This window comes from Anguilla anguilla, chromosome 13 (assembly GCF_013347855.1).
Source record: "Anguilla anguilla isolate fAngAng1 chromosome 13, fAngAng1.pri, whole genome shotgun sequence".
Taxonomy (NCBI): domain Eukaryota; kingdom Metazoa; phylum Chordata; class Actinopteri; order Anguilliformes; family Anguillidae; genus Anguilla; species Anguilla anguilla.
The window spans coordinates 17,733,940-17,749,070 of record NC_049213.1 but is presented as its reverse complement, the minus strand read 5'-3'; the positions used below and the strand labels follow the sequence as shown (position 1 = coordinate 17,749,070).

At 39.5% G+C, this 15,131-nt stretch overlaps 2 protein-coding genes across 2 annotated transcripts; one reads left to right on the top strand and one right to left on the bottom strand.

Annotated features, from left to right (window-relative positions):
* Positions 1 to 3,497: 3,497 nt before the first annotated feature.
* Positions 3,498 to 5,668, bottom strand: LOC118211632 (transcription factor HES-5-like). The gene is made up of 2 exons (XM_035388986.1): positions 5,447 to 5,668; positions 3,498 to 5,334 (listed from the first exon to the last, which is right to left on the bottom strand). The coding sequence occupies exons 1-2, from the start codon at positions 5,507 to 5,509 to the stop codon at positions 4,912 to 4,914; spliced, it is 486 nt and encodes a 161-aa protein (XP_035244877.1). The 5' UTR covers positions 5,510 to 5,668; the 3' UTR covers positions 3,498 to 4,911.
* A 4,873-nt stretch (positions 5,669 to 10,541) lies between these two features.
* Positions 10,542 to 12,458, top strand: LOC118211638 (transcription factor HES-5-like). The gene is made up of 2 exons (XM_035388992.1): positions 10,542 to 11,028; positions 11,141 to 12,458. The coding sequence occupies exons 1-2, from the start codon at positions 10,966 to 10,968 to the stop codon at positions 11,558 to 11,560; spliced, it is 483 nt and encodes a 160-aa protein (XP_035244883.1). The 5' UTR covers positions 10,542 to 10,965; the 3' UTR covers positions 11,561 to 12,458.
* The last annotated feature ends 2,673 nt before the right edge of the window (positions 12,459 to 15,131 follow it).

Sequence of the window (15,131 nt, the reverse complement as noted above, 5' to 3'; positions counted from 1 at the left end):
TTACTTGTTTTGATCATGAATGGCCAATTCAGTACCAACAGTTTTACTAATTCATTTTAATATCTAGGATAGAGATGTCAGCTCATTCAAAGATGGATCTGAGCTCATCCAAAGTATTAATATATTAGGAAGCAATATTGATGGCACTTTCCATATATCAGCAGGTTTCCTGATTCTTTACATGATTTTTCATGATTCAAGTTTCATGATTCTTTACATCACAGGTCAGGAGAGGAGGCTTTCCAGCCAATCTGATTCAGTTGATATTAATTCAGCATTTATGCATTTCGAACAGTCATATTTCAATGGCTGGATACACACTTCTCCAGTGTCTCCCTCTCTCTGTCTCAGTGGTTTGAGACCAGATGTCACAGATGTGTTCTCAGTCTTGTGGCTGGTGGTCAGTGTGAGTAGAGAGCTGATCTGTGTTTCCCACACTGAGTCCTGTGTGCTGGGATCAATGCACAACAAAAGCTGCTCCATGCACTGAATGGACCATTAGTGATGGCTATTGGCTCTGCGCTGTAGGACAGACACAGCCTGACGTCACAGACCATCTGGAGGGAAGGATTATCAGTGCCTGATATTCTGTTTCATGTAATGCACACATTAAATTAATCTTTAATATTATTTCATATTCTTAAGTTATGTTCATTCATATACTGTATGATTATGAATTCATATACTTGTCTTTTATTTTAGCAAATTTCATTCACTGCACTGCATCCTCGCCATCCAGTGCATTGGAATATGTATTATTGTTCTAAATGTGCTTTCCCTATTACAAAAAAAACAGCATCCATAATTCCAGTGGTGCTTTTTCATAATTTAAATGCATTTACTGCAATTTTACACCAGTGAAGTGTGTACATATTCCTCAGTATCCCATGTCGATGGCCAGGTGTCCAGCTACTGCTTGGATCGAAAATGTTAATGACAGTGGAACTGGGACTCTGCTCTCCTGAGCTTTCCTACACTTAGTCCATTGAGATCATCCTATTGAACTGTGTAAGTGTGCCTTTTTAAATGCTAATTTATCTCTCTACAAGCAGTCTTCAATAAGACCCTGGGGGTAAATACTACAAGTTAAATAATTCTCAATGAGGTGCCAGATAAACAAGACACGCAGAGACAACAAGGTCCAGCCATAGGTGTTTTTATGGACATTAGACCTCTCAGAAATAAAAAATAACAAGCAACTATAAACCATGTATGATGGTCTTGCAATGAGTGACATGCCATAAAACATAATCTTCAACGCATATAAGTGATTCTGGCACAACTTGAAATAGCACTGCTAAGACATCACTCTGGAACAGGCAAATGCCAGAATAGGAAATTATACATATTAAATATCATATTAAGTTGTAAAACTGAATTTTCTTCCCAATAAAAGTACTTTTTTTCTATTCTTGCAGGGTACCTATCATTTTATATTATTAAGACTGGTCCCTAAACATGGAATATATTTATCTGCAGTTGTGAGCCACCCTAAAGAATGTTCTGGAGTAAGACTGTCCACATACAGTATAACCCTGAGTCCTGTACTCTCGGGGTGCAGCTCCCAGTATCCATTGTCCCAGTGGGGCTCTGTGACTGAGTCTCACTCTGTTTCCCACACTCTCTCTATTCACTGTGTTCTATGGGGGAACAAAAGAAGTGTGTCTCATTACACATCACATTAGCCACAGGGTTTGATCTTCTAGTGATGGAGAGGGGCACCTTCCTCCCACTGAGACCATCTGGACTACAGTTAGTGAGACAAGTCCAGGCAAACTTCTCATAGTCTTCTGCCACACTGATGCTGTACACTGTGTTTCCAATGCTTAGTCCTGACTGCCCTCATAGTTCTGAAACTCATTTATACAGATTCAATGCAAATTAAACTCTCCTGGACTTTTATCTTCTTGCTGGCAATTCAATAACCAGTGTTCATTGAAGAAATTCAGTTAAATCATTGGGTTAACAATAATAAACTAATACCAACTTTTTTCCAAACATTTGCACCTCAATGTGCTTAAGAAAGTTTACAATGATATGAGATGGAACAAAAACAATGTAATGTGACAAAATCAGTATGTGATAAAACTTAACAGGACTGGAATGTACCATTCAAAATATAACTAGATAAAATTGGATTAAAATGCAACATAAAATAGGTGACTCTCACGCTGTTGGGTGGCACATCCTGTTATGGGATTGCTCTAGTGCAGGGGAACACAATTCCAGTCCTGAAGGGCCAGTCAGCATACCGTTTTTTGTTCCAACCAATGATTACCTTAGTTTTAGTTTTCTGACAGGTCTATAAACTATTCTGGTTACTGCTGTACTTGAGCGCAGTATAATTTTTAGGGTATACTTGCAGTCTGCAGCTGTAGCTGGTGCTTACATAAATGACACATCAAGATATGATTGAGCTAATTGAATAATAAAGTGCAGAAGCACTAAAACCTGAAATGAATCGGTCCTAGTTGTGCACCTCTGTTCTGGGGCATGGATGGGCACCGCTGTGTGGTATCAAATCTGGACCTTGCCAGGGTCAACTGTCAGCAGCCCCCTCGGGTGGCGCTCAGTTAGCAGTAGTGTCACCAGGGCATGGGACGATTTCAGCCGGCCAGGATGACAGTGTCTCATTGCGCACTGGCGACCTCTGCTGGTGGATCGGCACTCCCGGTCCACCTGACAAGCTGCACATAAAGTGCCTTTCTCCCCCTCATGTCTGTGCAAGCCTTGCTTGTAGATTGCAGGGTGCTAAAAAACAATCAGCTGACATCACATGCACTGGAGGAGAGAACATGCTTTTCTGCACTTGAGCACTAATGAATATGACTAGCCTTTTAAAATTGAGAGGGGAAAAAAGGGGGGGGCATGAAAAAACAAGAGAAACCTTGATTCAAAGCAAGACGAATGTGTTCTTAAAGGGATGTCAGGTGCATCAATTTCAGCTGCTCTTATCTGTCCAGGTGAACTGTTCCAGAGCTCAGCTGCCTTTACTGAGAGAGACAGCACAATGTATTATATATGTACATATGTGAAAAAAATATCCATATATACGTAGCATGATTTATGATGAAAGACAAATAATACATTATATATATTATATATAATTATACATTAATATACAATATATAATAAGTGAATACTCATTAATGGCAGCCACAAGTAATAAAAACATTAAAGTATTGACTACTTAAGTTTGTACATGCTAAAGTAAGTAATTTCATTGACCTGGATGAAGATTAAATGCATATGAGCAAAATCATTTGAAGATGAGCCCTGGTGAAGAAATATGGCTTAAATATCAATGTCTCTCCAGAAACAGCATTATTTGTAAAAAAATAAAAAATTAAAAAATCTCTAACTAAAAGTCCTCTGTTAATTGTTTTCTTATAGCTGGTCAATTTGAACGATAAATATATTTTTTAAACATTTTTTTATAATCTTTCTTGTTCTCTGATTTGAAATTAGACTACATGAAAGGAAGCAGATGAGTTTTACCATTTATTTTCAGTTCTTAAACATTTCAATCAAGAAAATTTTGCATACAAATGGATAAGTAATATTGAGCAAATTCAAACATCAACACACTTTCATAGAAAGCAAAATAACATATTCTTAGTGAAATATAAAGTGATACATCATCACTACCATTGCTTGAAGACATCTTCAAGACAGGAAGATACTCCTAACAGAGTATTCAATACATAAACATTGAAGGCCTTTATAAAAGACCAGCACATACTAACAGCTTCCACACGTTAAAATATCTCAAACATCGGTGGGAATAATGACAATTCTGTGTACTACACACAAATTTGTGGTGTTATACTAAAATTCACATGATTACAACAAAATGACATAAAATCAGTTTGATCTTTATAATGTGACATTTTTCTTCCGCAAAGCAAATATATGCTACAAGATAACAATTCCATAATTCCTTCATAGAAGGTTACATTTTTTTAATTAAAATGAACATAAACATTAAAACCACCCAAAATATCCTACAAAAAGGCATACTCAATATGAGAAAATGTGTTGAGTAACACTGGTGATAAGACTTGCACTTTCTCATTTAGAGCATATATTTAAACTCCTGCACATGCAGAAGAGGAAGATGAACACTTCCTACATGCTTAAAACTTTTCACTGCTATTGCTTGAAGGCACTTGAAGGCAGGAGAACACACCAAACAGTGCATTCATTAAAGGCCTGTATTAAAGATCAAGCAATACAGAAACCATTAACACAGTAATGGCTCTCAACCATAATGAGAAGAATTATACTTAAATGCATGTAGTGATATGTAATTTTTATGTCATTATTCGTAAGTACCACAAACTAACTCTTACCATATTAACTTCCTAAGAATTATACAAATCTTTCATTCACTGAGCATATGTATGCTACAAGAGTCCATCTTTCCTTCACAGAAGGTTACATTCTTTGTTAACTGACCTATACACCTCATTTCAAATAATCCAGTGAATTAAGTGCAGAATATCCACACTGAAAAGGAATACTCAATCTGAGTAATATTCTTCATAGAAGATGTTATTTTTTAAAATGTGATGGCAACATGTTTTGGAACAAAGTAAAGATTTTGTAGCAAACATGTTTTTGTAATAAATTTTAAATTTTAAAAATCCTCAGTAGGAAAAATATATAACTGACTTATATAAAAAAATATACTTTCTCAAAATGTCCTAAATAAGAAAATAATTCTGAATACGATCTATCAGTTAGCACCAACACTGGTTCTATCTCATTGAGAGCATATAATTAACCTCCTGCACATGCAGAAGAGGAAGATAAACACTTCCTACACACTGAGAATTACTGTCCAGGCCCATATTAGACAGGCCTCTTCAATTCTGTTAGTCTGAGTGTCCAGTGAGAGTCTGCAGGACTCTACCACGGTCTCCAGAGGGCGCCTTTGACTGAAGTCTCCTCTTTGCTGGTGGTCTGTCTGGCTGGAGAGTTCAGCTGAGGCAACAAACTCTGACTCTTGGTCATATCAGAGGAAGATGGCAGATTCTGGAAATGGTTCAGGAGTCTTCTCTGGGATTGTGACATCACTTCCTCCCTGGACAGGAAATGCTTGATCTCTTGGACACACCTGGAGTACCCCTGACTGACAGGTGAGGAGGAGCTGCTCACTGGCTGCTTCTGCTGCCGTTTGAGGTAGAAAACTGCCATCTCCAGGATGTCTGCTTTCTCCAGCTTGGAGTCTGGCTGCTGCTGCAGGAATGCTGGTCCAAGGAGAGACTTGAGCTGCTCAATGCTGCTGTTGATACGATCTCTGCGCATCTTCTCCACCATCGGCTTTCTCAGCTGCACAAACAAAACAGCAAATCTGTTAATAATCTGGATCTGGAATACAACATGACTAAAGCTAATGCAAAATGATACAAGTATTTCTTCAAAGATCAAGTTCTCAATTTACCTTGTTGGTCAGAATCAGGTGCTCCTTAGAGTAGATCAGTGCTGCAGGTACTGTAGGTGCCATGGCTGTGTTGTGCTGTAGAGGTCTCTGTGTAGAGTGAGTCTGATCTGTGCTGGCTTCACCTCTCTTATTTATAGTCCCAAATCTCCATACCAATGTGTGGGTCTTGCTCTTGTTGGAGTTTCCCACAGTATGCAGCCAATGGGAGAGCTTGTGGGGACAATGAGGCATGTGTGGCTGTCACATGCTGAATGAAGTGCTTATTGCTAGGGGACAATGACTGTATCTCAGGGGAACAGGTGGAGGGGTGGGGGTGAGGGAGATAGAGTCACAGAGAGCTGAGAGAATCTGGGAACGTGGTAACCCTTGGGAGAGCAGATCTGCTGCCTGATGTTGGGATCAATGACATTGACAGTGAGGAAGTCTTCAATTTTTTTATTCAATTAGTTTTCTCGTTAAATCTAACAATCTTGCTATTGGCTTTTTGGTTATTGTATGTGAATTGTATATTTTTGTCACTACAGTGTTCTCATGTGGGCATAACATTATTTGTAACACTGAAACACATCATTACTCTCCCCATCCTAAACACTTTGTGACAGATCAAAATACATTTTCCACTGTCTAAGACAAAAACACAAGTTTCTTTGACATAGAAAACACAGTTTGCTTGCATCTGCCAGGTGGCCTGAGTTGCAAAGGAAACTTTAGCTGAAGACCAAACAGCTGGCGGACTGGCTGATTCCCGATGGTGTCCCAGTCACACGCCCCAAACCACCCACAACCCCTCCCCCCACCCAATAAGGCTGCGGGGACGCACGTTTCCCACACTCGTGTATTCAGGGCCGGGAGACGGCCAGACAAAGGGAGCGTGGCGACTCAGACGGACCCGTCCTGAGAACCACCCTCCAGCACAGGCTCCCAAGCCAACCATCTGCAAAAGAAACACCAGACCCTCTAATCTCAGAGGAAACTCAGGCTCTTCACTTTCTTCACTGAAAGTGAGAGCCGTCTCAAACCTCTGCGTGGGTCACAACTCACAGTGTTCATTGAAGTCTGGGCAGACCGAGGGGGAAAGTCCCATCATCTTTCGCTGATACTGTTACAGCTCAATTTATTAGTCCTGTCACTATTTGTAGATTACATCTGATTGGCCGGTGTCATTTATAAAAAAGAAAAATGAGGAAGGAGCTCATTATGAAATGTAAAGGGTTAAGTTTTTTTTAAATGCTTCCGCCCTCAAAATTGAAGCAAACTCAAAAGATAGTGATTCAAATCTACCTGCATTCAGGATGATGTAATAACCTGTTTAAGTTCTTGCATATTTGAAAAAGTACATAAATACAATACATTTTTTAAAATAGGCTTAATTTAAAATAAATAAATACATTTTACCTTAAAGGGTAGCTTTTTTTTGTTAATTTGTTCATCATTGATATTTCTGAGACATGCATTATTAAATGACTTTATAAATATCTTAAAATATATATTTTACAGTTAACTGTTGATTGACAGTTGATTAGCAGTTTTATCACGTATGTAACCAATAGTAATTGATTTAAAGGAACAGAACTGCACATATGACTTTTACTAGGACTAAAAAGATACTGGTTTTCAGATAGTGTACATTATCAATATCGATAGACCTACTTCTGGATGACTCTCTGTAAAACACAGAATGCTCACAGATGTTCCACGGCACTTTCCCACCGCTGTTTATGGCCATGAGCAGAGCGAAGGTTACGGACCCCTTCAGTTTTCAGATATTTTCCCACTCGCCAAAATTTCTTCTGATTGACAGCAGGCATTCTGCAAACTCCCTCCCACCTTTGAGTGATTCTGACATGATAAATGCACGTCTGTGTTATTGTCCCTTCCTCTGAGCTCGCTGATTGGCTGCAGAGTTTGAGAACCTGCTCCAGTCTTGACACACCCACTAAGTTGAGCATAAATACCGGCTGGTAGTGCAGACCAAACCAGAAGGAGACTTGCCAGGAAAACCACCAAGCCAAAAACTGCCGAGACATCTTTCTACAAGACACCATGAAGGACCAGCGCACCAGGTAAATGGAGATTAAATGAAACAAACAGAAATTATTCTCTCTGCATTAATTCTATGCATTAATCCCGATGATATATATGTGTACAATTATCTGCTAGTGCTTGCACAGTCTGTGGTATCTAGTAGAGGGCGCTCACTTCTCTCTCCCCTCGCCCGGCAGATGTAAGCTCCTGAGCCTGGAGAGGCAGTGCAGCAGCAGTTTGGATCGACTGAAGACCACCGTGGCAGTTCAGTGCCAGAACGGTGTCCCATCTATGGACGTTTGGGAAAAGGCTCTGTCCCTCTTCACAATTAGGAAAGCCGTCCTGTTTCACAACGGCTATTCCAGGTGCTCCCGCCAAGCACTGCGTCTGTCTCACGCTCCGTCTGAAGATGTGGCACCGCTGTGCTTCCAAAAGTGACCTTATGACCAAGGATTGGTCAAAGGTCAAGGGTCAGAAGATACATGGAGCAGACCCTCCATAGACTCTACAGGCCAAACAAAACAAAGTTTGGTCTATGCTGCATACTCAGGAATGGAACATAGCTAGGAATAGATTAAACAATGTTTGACCTCCTGAAACAGTCAGGGCCTCACATTGTATTCTGTATGCTTGTTTTTTAGTGTGCTAATTATTATTTTATTATGCCTTTTGCTTTCAAGCAAAAATGTGTCAATGTTTGTATAGAATATACATGAAAGCATAAGGCCAATGGTCTTTTGTAAAGACAGATATGTCTTGAAAATGCTGCAGATATTCTGACCTTTCATTTCTTAAGGCTAGTCAATGCGCATGAAAGCAGAGCTTTTGTGCTGTATTCTGTTCTGAGAAAGTTTACTTGAACATGTACTAAATGAAATGTACTGCCAGAGGGCAGTATTGATCATTAAGGTACAACTGTGTATTCCTTTATGAAAAGGAAACTGTTATTTTTTAAATGCTATGGAATACCTTTTTAAATAGAACTTTTATTTTAGAAAGCCTTTCTTTTAGGATTGTTTTTATTGATTATGTTTGTGAGAATTCATTTAAAGTTTTGTAAATTTGTGGTTATGTTTTATCATTGTTAATTGTCTTAAATATCAATAAACCTTCTGCATCCCAATCCTCTTTCTTCATTGTCCTTATCATCCTACACAGTGACAGCATGATTGCACAGATACCATCCCTTCATCCATCCATCCATTACCTAACCTGCTTATCCTGGTCAGGGTTGCAGGGGGTGCTAGAGCCTATCCCAGCATGCATTGAGCAAGAGGCAGGAATACACCCTGGACAGGTCGCCAGTCCATCACAGGCACACACACCATTCACTCATACACTCATACCAATGGGCAATTTAGAGTCTTCAGTTAGCCTAACCGGCATGTCTTTGGACTGCAGGAGGAAACCGGAGTACCTGGAGGAAACCCACACGGACACGGAGAGAACATGAAAACTCCACACAGAAAGGCCCAGGCCGGGATTCGAACCAAGGTCCTTCTTGGCAACCATCGCTACCCACTGCAATGCCAGCCTGCACTTTGACCAACATACATATTTAATAAAACATAAAAAAGGCAGGACAATGGGCATGTTCGCTAAGAAATATATGTAAGTGTTTGGTTTGAAAACACTCATGGAAAATAATAAGAAAACCTTTCTAATGACGAAAGAAAATATACATTGAAATAGCTAAATCTACACTGACAAACGGCATCTGATTTCTTCAGGCCAGGTAGAAAGCATTGACAATCAACTGATGGCATTTGCATTTTTATTTAAAATCTTCATTTTCAGATATCAAAGTTTATTGGTCATAATGTCCAGTACAAAACAGAATATTAGCAGCTGGCAATTAAATGCTTATTCTCTGAGTGACCTCACATGTAAATAAAGGGTACAATATACATATTTTTTATTATTTAAACAAGAAAAATATTAAATCATTTATGCAATATACAGCTTTCTCTATGAGTGCAGCAAAGTTTGCACAATAATAATTAATAATAATAATTATTATTATTATTGTACACAATAGTATTTGTTCTATATGCTGGTAATACTGACTAAAATCCATTTAGTATGAAATATAAAATGAGTGCAAATATCCCCTGGATCTGTGTCACTTTCAGGCACTGATAATCCTTCCTTCCAGATGGTCTGTGACGTCAGGCTGTGTCTGTCCTACAGCACAGAGCCAATAACCATCACTAATGGCCCATTCAGTGCATGGAGCAGCTTTTGTTGTACATTGATCCCAGCACACAGGACTCAGTGTGGGAAACACAGATCAGCTCTCTACTCACACTGACCACCAGCCACAAGACGGAGAACACATCTGTGACATCTGGTCCAATATTAAAAAAGAGCTCAGAGTACTGTAGGAGTTCTGACCTAGGAGCAGCTTTCCCTGTAAACACATATTAAGCTTATTCATTATAAAGCTAAGAGCAAAACTGATCCACAAACAGCCCTTCTTCTGTGAAATGCTGTATGAATATGGGTTGATGTAACATTAGTCTGACATGAAGATGAGATTAGCCTGTGAGTCCCTTTGCCTGGTCTGTGCTTTAAATAATCATTAAAAGTGGCTGGTTGGTGGGAAATTTGATTATACTTCCTAAGATATTTGTATACCTATTTTGTTAAAAACACTTCTAGTAATTGTATTCCACGAAAGGTGTTTGCACCTCAGTAATTCAATGTAGTGCAGGAACTTCAAGCTTTAAATTTACATTGCATGTTGATTAAACAATGAAATGTGAATAGACTTGCTATGAATATGTTTGGAAAATCACCTTGTGTGCGACAAGCTGTATAACAAAAACATAAAACAATAAATAAAAATCTCCCTAGGATCTCTCAAAGAAATTTGTGGACAACTTGCCTCATTACACAGTGATCTGTGATGATGATGGTGTCTTGCAAATATATGAATAGTCAATGAAATATTGAGGGCTGAGAGACATGCAGCATTGTTCAGTTGAAAGCTGTAAAATGTGACTGACAGTATAAATATGTGTGAGAGAAGTCTACAGTGAAGAATGCAGATGTCATGTTGGATCATGGAACAGAGTAAAGGGTGATGCTGAAGATGTGTGTCAGTCCCACACGTGTACAAGAGGATGATGAGCGTGTGCTCTGTCAGTATCATTGATCCTAACATCAGGCAGCAGATCTGCTCTCTCAAGGGTCACCATATTCCCAGATTCTCTCAGCTCTCTGTGACTCTCTCCCTCACCCCCACCCCTCCACCTGTTCCCCTGAGACACAGTCATTGTCCCCCAGCAATAAGCACTTCATTCAGCATGTGACAGCCACGCACGCCTCATTGTCCTCACAAGCTCTCCCATTGGCTACACACTGTGGGAAAGTCCAACAAGACCAAGACCCACACATTGGTATGGAGATTTGGGACTATAAATAAGAGAGGTGAAGCCAGCACAGATCAGACTCACTCTACACAGAGACCTCTACAGCACAGACACACAGCCATGGCACCTACAGTACCTGCAGCAATGACCTACTCTAAGGAGCACCTGATTCTGACCAACAAGGTAAATTGAGAACTTGATCTCTGCAGAATTGTTTATGTCATTTTCCACTATCTTCAGTCATGTTGTATTCCAGATCCAGATTATTAACAGATTTCCTGTTTTGTTTGTGCAGCTGAGAAAACCAATGGTGGAGAAGATGCGCAGAGATCGTATCAACAGCAGCATTGAGCAGCTCAAGTCTCTCCTTGGACCAGCATTTCTGCAGCAGCAGCCAGACTCCAAGCTGGAGAAAGCAGACATCCTGGAGATGGCAGTTTTCTTCCTCAAACGACAGCCTGTGAGCAGCTCCTCCTGCTCTTCCCCTGTCAGTCAGGGGTACTCCAAGTGTGCCCAAGAGATCAAGCATTTCCTGTCCAGGGAGGAAGTGATGTCACAATCCCAGAGAAGACTTCTGAACCATTTCCAGAACCTGCCGCCTTCCTCTGATATGACCAAGAGTCAGAGTGTGTTGCCTCAGCTGAACTCTCCAGCCAGACAGACCACCAGCAAAGAGGAGACTCCAGTCGAAGGCGCCCTCTGGAGGCCCTGGTAGAGTCCTGCAGACTTTCACTGGACACTCAGACTAACAGAATTGAAGAGGCTAAGATGGGCCTGGACAATAATTCTCAGTGTGTAGGAAGTGTTTATCTTCCTCTTCTGCATGTGCAGGAGTTTAAAGATATACTCTCAATGAGAAAGTCCAAGACTTACAAGTAGTATTATGCAACACCTTACACAAACACACACGCACGCACACACACGCAAACACACAAAACACACATTTCTATGGATTTAATTTCTTTTGCTTGAAGTCAACTGAAGTTCATTTAGAAAGGACTTGTTGCTCAATATTTGTTACTTCTGATCGTAACAATTTCAAGTTCAGCAGTGTTTTGAAAAATTCATGGCGATCGTTTTCTCATATTGAGTATGCCTTTTTGCAGGATATTTTGGGTGATTTTATTGTTTATGTTAATAATAATAACCTTCTATGAAGGAATTATGGAATTGTTATCTTGTAGCATATACTGTATATGCTTTGTGGAAGAAAGATACTATATGTCACATTACAAAGACCAAACTGATTTCATGTCAATTTTTTATGATAATTTGAATTTTAGTATAACATCACAAATTAATGTATAGTACACAGAATTGTCAGTATTCCCACTGATGTTCGAGATATTTTAACCTGTGGAAGCTGTTAGTATCTGCTGGTCTTTTATAAAGGTCTTCAATTCTCATGTATTGAATACTCTGTTAGGAGTATCTTCCTGTCTTGAAGATGTCTTCAAGCAATGGTAGTGATGATGTATCACTTTAAATTTCACTAAGAATATGTTATTTTGCTTTCTATGGAAGCATGTTTATTGTTCAGAATTACTTATCCATTTCTATGCAATATTTCTTTGCAGTAATGTTTACAAACCAAAAATAAATGGTAAAAATCATCCGTTTTTGTCTAACTTGTCTAATTCCAAATCAACAAACCAGGATGGGAGAATGGGTATGCATAGTTAGAATATTTCTTTTTACAAAGGTCAATGAAATCACTTTACATGTACAAACTTCAGCTTCATCTAATAACTTAATTTTATTGCATTGTGTTTGCCATCAATGAATAATTGCTAGTATATCTGTCTTTCATAATTTGATACACCTTCATTTATGGTTCAAATAGTACATATTATCCTCTCTGTGTAAAGGTACCTGTGCTCTGGAACAGTTGATTAGGCAATTGGTACTCGAGAACAGGACTGAGGGGGGAGTGTGTGCAGCCTCACCTCAGAACATTATTTAGTCTGATTCTCATGACTGCACATGTTCAATGTTTATGGAAAGGTAGTAAAAATAGAAAGTAATGATAGCCTGTAAGAATTGGAAAAAAAACATTCCTAATGGCCAAATGAAAATTTATTTTACAACTAAGACCTTTAGCATATGGAAACCTGTTAGCACATACACAACTAATAACACAACCATCAATTGGTGCAAAAAATAAAATAAAAAATACCATGAGCAGTCATTAGTAACATCTTCAGTCTTGTATGTGCTGAAAGGTTTTTCACATGCTAAAGGTCTTAGTAAATCAGGCCCTTAACATTTAATAAGCTTCATTCCTATTCTAGCATGTACCTGTTCCAGAGTGATGTCTGAAATTATGGCAGAAATATTTTATGTTGTACCAGAATCACTTAAATGTGCTGACTTTCATGTTTTGAAAGCATGGCACTCCTTCTAAGACCATCATATGCCATTTACAGTTGTTTCTAACTTTCATTTCCAGGAGGTCTAATGTCCAAAAAAAATGCCTACGGCTAAGACCTCCTTGTCTCTGAGTGTCATGTTTACCTGGCGCCTAATTGAGAATTATTTAACTTGTAGTATTTACCCCCAGGGTCTTGTTGAAGGCTGCTTGTGGACAGATGAATTAGCATTTAACAAGGCACACTTAATGGACAAAGTGTGGGAAAGCTCTGGAGAGCAGAGTCCCAGTTCTACTGTCATTAACATTCTCAATCCCAGCAGCCGCTGGACACTTGGGCCTCCACATGGGGTACTGAGGAATATATACACTTCACTGTTGTAAAATTGCAGTAAATGTATTTTAAATTATGAAAGGGCACCACTGGAATTATGTATGCAAGATTTTTTGTAAAAGGGAAGACACATTTATAACAATGATATATGTTTCACTGCAAAAATGAGCATTGTCACAAATGTAAAACTTATTTTTTGGAGAGGCAGGAGTTCAGTTAATTAAGTTTTACTTAATTTAAAAACAAGATAAATATTTATTTATGAATTAATAGGATTAAGAATATAAAATTATACTAAAGACCAAATTTATGTATGTATTACATGAAAAAGAAAATATCCCCTGGTCAGTGTCACTTTCAGTCACTGGTAATCCTTCCCTCCAGATGGTCTGTGACGTCAGGCTGTGTCTGTCCTACAGCACAGAGCCAATAGCCATCACTAATGGTCCATTCAGTGCATGGAGCAGCTTTTGTTGTGCATTGATCCCAGCACACAGGACTCAGTGTGGGAAACACAGATCAGCTCTCTACTCACACTGACCACCAGCCACAAGACTGGGAACACATCTGTGACATCTGGTCTCACACCACTGAGGCCCTGTTCAGATCTGTACTTGGTATCCAGATATATCCAGATTGTGTCTAGATTCAGTCGAGACGGATGTCAGTTCACACCTGGCATCAGAATGCGTCTCCACATGCATCTCGAGTGACCACTTGTGATTGGATCTCACTTCCCCGCTCAATATGCAAATAAACATGTACATCATTTCCGTTTGCAAAGACCAAATGCATTGTTGTTTTTAAATGGCGGGAGGCAGCAATGCACTACCTGTGCCTAGTCTGCCGGAAATTAAAAGAAGAAGTGTGTTTCGTGTGTACTGCATCCACGAGAATCCATTTTGCCTGTTGTTGTGGCTTCTTTATTGTTGTTTCGCACTTTAATATGATGCCACTGGCACGTGGATGAGTACGTACATCCGCTTACGCAGAGGACGTCAGTTGAATACTGAATTAAATGAACACTATAACCCGTTCTAGACAGAAATCAAATACAATGCAAAATGATTCCCATATATACATATAAACTCAATAACATATTCATGGTTGAACAGCTGCACATATGTAAAGTCTGCAGCACATGGATTTAACCTCTGCAATTTAAAACTGCATTTGAATGCTGTAAAATGTGACTGACAGTGTAAATATGTGTGAGAGAAGTCTGCAGTAAAGAATGCAGATGTCATGTTGGATTATGGAGCAGAGTAAAGCGTGATGCTGGAGATGTATGTCAGTCCCACACGTGTACATGGGGATGATGAGCGTGTGCTCTGTCAGTATCATTGATCCTAACATCAGGCAGCAGATCTGCTCTCTCAAGGGTCACCATATTCCCAGATTCTCTCAGCTCTCTGTGACTCTCTCTCCCTCACCCCCACCCCTCCACCTGTTCCCCTGAGACAAAGCCATTGTCCCCTAGCAATAAGCACTTCATTCAGCATGTGACAGCCACGCATGCCTCATTGTCCCCACAAGCTCTCCTATTGGCTGCATACTGTGGGAAACTCCAACAAGACCAAGACC